The sequence below is a fragment of the Psammomys obesus genome, unplaced genomic scaffold (genome assembly GCF_907164565.1).
Source record: "Psammomys obesus unplaced genomic scaffold, mPsaObe1.curated_primary_1811, whole genome shotgun sequence".
NCBI lineage: Eukaryota > Metazoa > Chordata > Mammalia > Rodentia > Muridae > Psammomys > Psammomys obesus.
In genome coordinates this window covers 37,546,783-37,552,453 of record NW_026591086.1, presented here as the reverse complement: position 1 = coordinate 37,552,453, position 5,671 = coordinate 37,546,783, and the positions used below count along the sequence as shown (strand labels likewise).

Below are 5,671 nucleotides of genomic sequence, written 5' to 3'. Positions count from 1 at the left end.
TCCTTCCTTCCTTCCTTCCTTCCTTCCTTCCTTCCTTCCTTCCTTCCCTCCTCCCTCCCTCCCTTCCTTTCTTCCTTCTTTCTTTTTACTTTTACTTTTAAAAAAGAAGCCAGAAAGAGCTATGTTCATAGTACATCAGACACATGGACTTTGAACGTTTTGACGTGTACACTAATCCAACACAACTCTATCCAGTACTGTAGGGGACCAACTACAGCAGTGCTGTGGTGAATTGTAGGTGACTATTTCTGTCACTCTGCTTTATTTTCAGCTTGATAATATTACTGCTGCTAGTGAGCTACTGCAAAGTCAAAGAAAAGATTCTCTGGAGGATTGATATGATTCCCTATCACCAGTATATATATATGCCACATTCAGTGGCTGTTCTGCTGAGCAGTTTAGTTGGTACTGTACCACAAGAACATTCTCAGAAGTTTCTGTAAGGCTCTCCAGAGCCAGATGCCACCAAGCTCCATGTGCAATGACATACCTCACACCAGGTGGCTAGGGATGCTCCGTGTGAATGGACACAATTATCTTACTGCCAGAGAAACATGACTCAAGCATCTATGTCCTTGACACAAATACTGATGAATGGTACATTATAAATTTTCATTAGAAAAGTTGCCTATGGGCTGGAGAGATGGCTCAGAGGTTAAGAGAACTGTCTGCTCTTCCAGAGGTCCTGAGTTCAATTCCCAGCAACCACATGGTGGCTTACAACCATCTATAATGAGGGCTAGTGCCCTCTTCTGGTATGCAAGCATACATTCAGGCAGAACACTGTATACATAATAAATAAATAAATCTTTTTAAAAAAATTGTGCTCTTTCACACAAGCACCTTGATACATCATAGACACAATAAATTAAAAAAAAAAAAAAAGAAAAGAAAAGTTGCCTATAACACACCTTCAGAAAAGAGAACATAGACGGTAGTAAGAGCCAACTTGGGGATTTTGCTGTCCCCAGCACAAAGTTTTTTGATGTAGCCACTGGTACTCAAAATGTCTCTGCTTTGTGAAGATTTACCCAGTAATTTCAGAAATCTATTTGGCAGAGATAAGTAAATTGAATTTGGAAATTGACGCGAGATTAACGTTGCTGGAAATGAGCCATTTTTCTATTTCTTATCATGCCTTGGTTTTTAAAGGGATTTGGGAAACAACATACAGGTCCCTCAGCATGAATAAAATCTGAGACTCATCTGTTCTGTCACGTGACCTCCACTGAACAGAATCTCCTTTTCATTTTATCTGCTAAATATTTCAGCCACTGGTTAGAGAGTGCCAATTCTTATGTGTACAACACTTATGATTTTATAGATTGCCATGTAAACATTTCTTCAGTTAGAGCCGAGGTGGGAGTCAGAGCAAAAATTATTATCATCATTTCCTGCCTCTGCGGAAAAGAAAATTGGACCTCCATGATACTGGATGAGTTTTGAAGGGTATGCAGCCAGTAGCTGATGGCGCTGAGATTAGAGACTTGTCCCCATAGCCCTACAGCAGTCTTCCCTTTCTTACCTTCACTTGTGCTGTTTAAAAGCATGGCATGGAGGCTCACAGGCAGAGCTGGATTCCGAACAGCTTCTTAGGAGTTTGAATTGGGGAAAAGCAAAATTCATACCATCTTAAAAACGAGGCTCTCTCCAGCTTTAAAACGTCTTAAGGTTTACATTTAAATTGTACTGACTGTGAGGGTAAGGGGTAAGATTAAGCCATAAAGAATTTCACGCTGAAACTTGGGACAAAAATGTCAGGTATCCAGAGCCCTGGAATTACCTGAATTGTTTTGTTGGACACAAAATTGTAAGTTCATTCAGTTTTATCATAGTGCAATGGGATCTTAAAGTAGTTTATGTGCTCAACCCAAACACTGGGATTCTGAATTGAATCCCCAAATTTTGTAAAAATGTGTTATGTATAGTTAACACGGTTTAATGTTTAAGTCTGCAGACTGAGTGTATAGATTACGTAATCAAAACCTAAATTACTTGAGCAGCAAATCTACATAACAAACAGACTGAAACTTTATGTGATTTTTTTTCCCTTTTAGCTTTTTGTGTTTGCTTCCTTCCTTCATTTATTTTACAGCATTCATTGACCTTATAACATTCTCTGGGCCCTCTGTTTGGTACACTGGGAGTCAGTGGTGACAGAATGGCAACATTTCTTTCTTTTACCTGAAGAAATTCACATTGGCAGGGATGAAATCAGTAGCAGGATGAGGATAGCAAGGTGACTGAAGTCCCCTTAATAGTGTCCCTTTCTGGTTAAAGTCTCCCATGTTTGTCCTGGGGTGAGTTTGAGGACATATCTTTACCTATTACAGAAAAGTATCATTCAAGCTAACACAGGTTTTGGTTCATAGCAGACATACATTAAGGATATTTTAGTATTATTGGAGATTTAAAAAAAATTAGTTAAAATTAGGGACTAAAGGTTGGGTGCACTGCCACAATGAAGTATTAACTATATTCTATGAAACGCTAATATGTTTAAAATCACTGGGAAAAAAAATCATAGTGGATGCCTTCTGGTATCCGGAGAGTTTCACTTGTAGATCTCTAACTCTATGCCGGAATTCAAGGATGCCCAAGTCCCTGTGGTAAAATCGTGCTTAGACACAACCTGTGTGATCCTCTTCCTGTGCACTTTGATCAGTAGTTGGGTCCATGGGACTGGCAGTGCATAGGTGTGAATGTGTATTAAAATGTGAAAAAGCTACAGAGCCTTGTCTTGAAATGTACAAGATTGTAATAGTTGTTACAGAATCTCACCATTCTTCAAAGAAGTTGGAACTGATTGGAATAAACGCCCTCTGGAGACTACAATGGGCAAGATGTGCTTGATGACATCACGTAGTTGATGATTTTCTGTGCATTTTATGGGATAATACATTATGCTTTTGTAATGCAAAGTAGCGTTTTATTCTGAATTGCATGAGGCTATTTCTCTTCTTTCATTAATATTAAAATATCGCATTCTTTTGTTAGTAGCATTTCTGGTAGTATAGTAAATTGCAGTTCACATTAGGAGTATCTCTCGAGACACAGCAAGAGAAAGCCAGATGGCTTCTCATCCCAAGACCCTAGACTGGGTAGGCTGCACAGCACTTCACTGAGGGCACCAAGAGGGTTCTCATTCTGTGTAGATGTTCGGAAACACACATGGAGAGCCAGGCCACTGCCACAGCTCAGGGCATTGGCATGGACTCCGTACCGTTAGCTGCAAGGCATGTCCCCTCTTGGGTGTAATTCCCAACCCAGAAAAGGAAAGACAACTGTGCCTAATAAGCTGGCTCCACCGAATGCCAAAGAAAATTTGTCTCATGAAATGGAAATTCTGAAGCTGTTTATGTAATCGTGAGTGAATAAATAGAAAGAGGTCTAAGATAGAGCCAAATGGGGTAGGTGGCCTGTTGTGTTCAGCATTCTCCAGTCCAGAAATATTTACTGTATTTGGTGAAATCCAGGTGTCCTGGGGATTTATGACTTTTTACTAAACAACATAAATATTTGTTTATATGATTTTAGGAAGTGACATGCTTTGATTTAATATTTTTTAAAGGTGTTTTGGTTATTGGATAAACAGCAGAGCCTCAAATTTAGCCATATGAATTATTCTGTACATTTTTGTCACTTTCATTTTCTCAAAAAAAAAATTGAGTTTTAAAAAAATATATAGGTTAATGGAGTAATGGACTTGAGGCTCTAGCTTACATATCTGTGAATTCTTCACATACAATAAATTCACACCTAACCCAGTGATGGCCATTTTCTCCTCAACCCACCGCTTCCCTCTGCTCCTTCCCTCTTTAATCCCCTCCTTCATCTTTCTGTCTCCTGCCTAGGTCATCTTCAGAGTGTCAACGCTGATGCGGCTTCCTCTGTCACCTCATTCCTTCAGGTGGATTCACTCCCTGCTTTTCCCAATAAGGAATGTTGTCATATAGAACCGACTCTCATGATAGCTTTTGGTGTGTTTCCCTTGCAGGATCAATGTGACTCTAGGAAACAAATGGATGACTGAATATCCATATGAAGAGGAAAACCATAAAGGTTGGTTACTCAGTGTGACTGTTGAGTGGGACTCCTGGAAGTCGCTAGAGCATTTCTTTGCCTGAATGAGAGAGAGGTCAGTCAACACAGTCGCCTCATGTAAAGTATAATTGATTTTTCTGTCTCTTTAAATATAAAGATATTTATGAAGAGGCAATTGTCTTTCACTCTTTGTGCAAGCATGCTGTCATTTTTGTGGTGGTAGGGTGGCCATGCCTCATGTATCCTAGGCTGGTCTCAAACTCACTGTGCACTGAGCATGACTGTGAACTGGGGATCCCTCATCTCCCTGGTGCTGAGGGTACAGGAGTGTATCTGGTTCACTTGGTGTTTAGGTTTGAACTCAAAGCTTCGTGCAGTTGAGGCCAGCTTCATACCAACTGAACGAAATATCCGGCCATTAAGCTTGTATTTCATGAATCAAGTTTTTGATGAAGATCAAAAAGGAAAAAAAAAAAGTCATTTTATAATGACGGGTCACTGAGGAAAAAAAAGTCACATTTTTACTTAATATGCAAAAGCTCCTATAAGCATACTGTAAACCTAATACATGACCATTGTCAAATAAAGTTGTCTTTGCCCCTGGAGTATCTTTGACTTTCCAAATACAGATGCAGCCTAGTTGGGAGGTCAAAATCCATGAGTCTCAATAGTAGTCCAGTGCTTGGCATTATTTTGTTTGTGGGGCTTAAATGAGCTTTTCCTAGTAGCTAAAAACTCTAGATAATAATAAGAAAATTAGAACATATTAAATAATCTTCATTTCATAGAGTTTTGGAGAATCAGGAGAGCCAGTACAGGGCTTATGGCTCATTGGTCTTGTGTGGCTGCACAACACCCAGAATTCATTGCACTTCTTCAACTGTCTTTACTCTTTTCACATAAATTTACCTCACAAGGTGTCTTCCCCTGCCAGCCCTTTCTCACAGGTCCTTATAAATGATTTTTCATATTAGATATAACTCTTTAGATTGGCCTTCTTCCATCCTTACTGTTAATCTTTTTCTTTCTACTGTATCTGCAAAATTTTCAGAGAGGGGTTAAGGAGTCAGTAGTGGTAGCCAGGAAATTTATGGGAGAATTGACAATATTTTTTTTTCATATCCTCACTATTGCTGCTGTGGGCACATTTGCTTGTTGAGGGCGAGCAGTGCCCATGTGACTTCTTGGGACATGCCAGTCAGTTGGCTTTCTGTGAAAGGGGATAGAGGTATGGATCCTTCCTCCCTCCCTCCCTCCCTCCCTCCCTCCCTCCCTCCCTCCCTCCCTCCCTCCCTCCTTCCCTCCCTCCCTTCCTTCCTCCCTTCCTTCCTTCCTTTCTCTCTTTCTCTCTTTCTCAGTGTAAATGTTCCTACTGTGATTGGCTTTAGTAGTTTACCAGCTGGGTTATAAGATTCCCTAAGATTTAACATTTGCCTTTAATGAGCTGTTGAGGAGTGGAGTCTAGCACATCATTAATAATTCCATTTCTATGCTAATATTAAAAATTATGCCTTGAGACCACTGGGATAAAACTAGTAAATTTACATATTGTTACTTTACCTTACCTGGATGTGTTACTGATATATATATATATATATATATATATATATATATATATATATATATA

General features: G+C 39.5%; 1 protein-coding gene across 6 annotated transcripts in view; it reads left to right on the top strand.

Annotated features, from left to right (window-relative positions):
* The window catches only part of Klf12 (KLF transcription factor 12), a 431,501-nt gene that overhangs the window by 122,778 nt on the left and 303,052 nt on the right, over positions 1 to 5,671 (top strand). For 5 of the 6 annotated variants that reach the window (XM_055609629.1, XM_055609631.1, XM_055609626.1 and 2 more), the window contains one exon: positions 3,998 to 4,062. In XM_055609629.1, the coding sequence (XP_055465604.1) occupies positions 4,042 to 4,062 (21 nt within the window). In that variant the 5' untranslated portion in view covers positions 3,998 to 4,041. Of the gene's footprint in view, positions 1 to 3,997; positions 4,139 to 5,671 lie in introns of all 6 variants that reach the window. The other variant, XM_055609632.1, reaches the window with a different exon arrangement.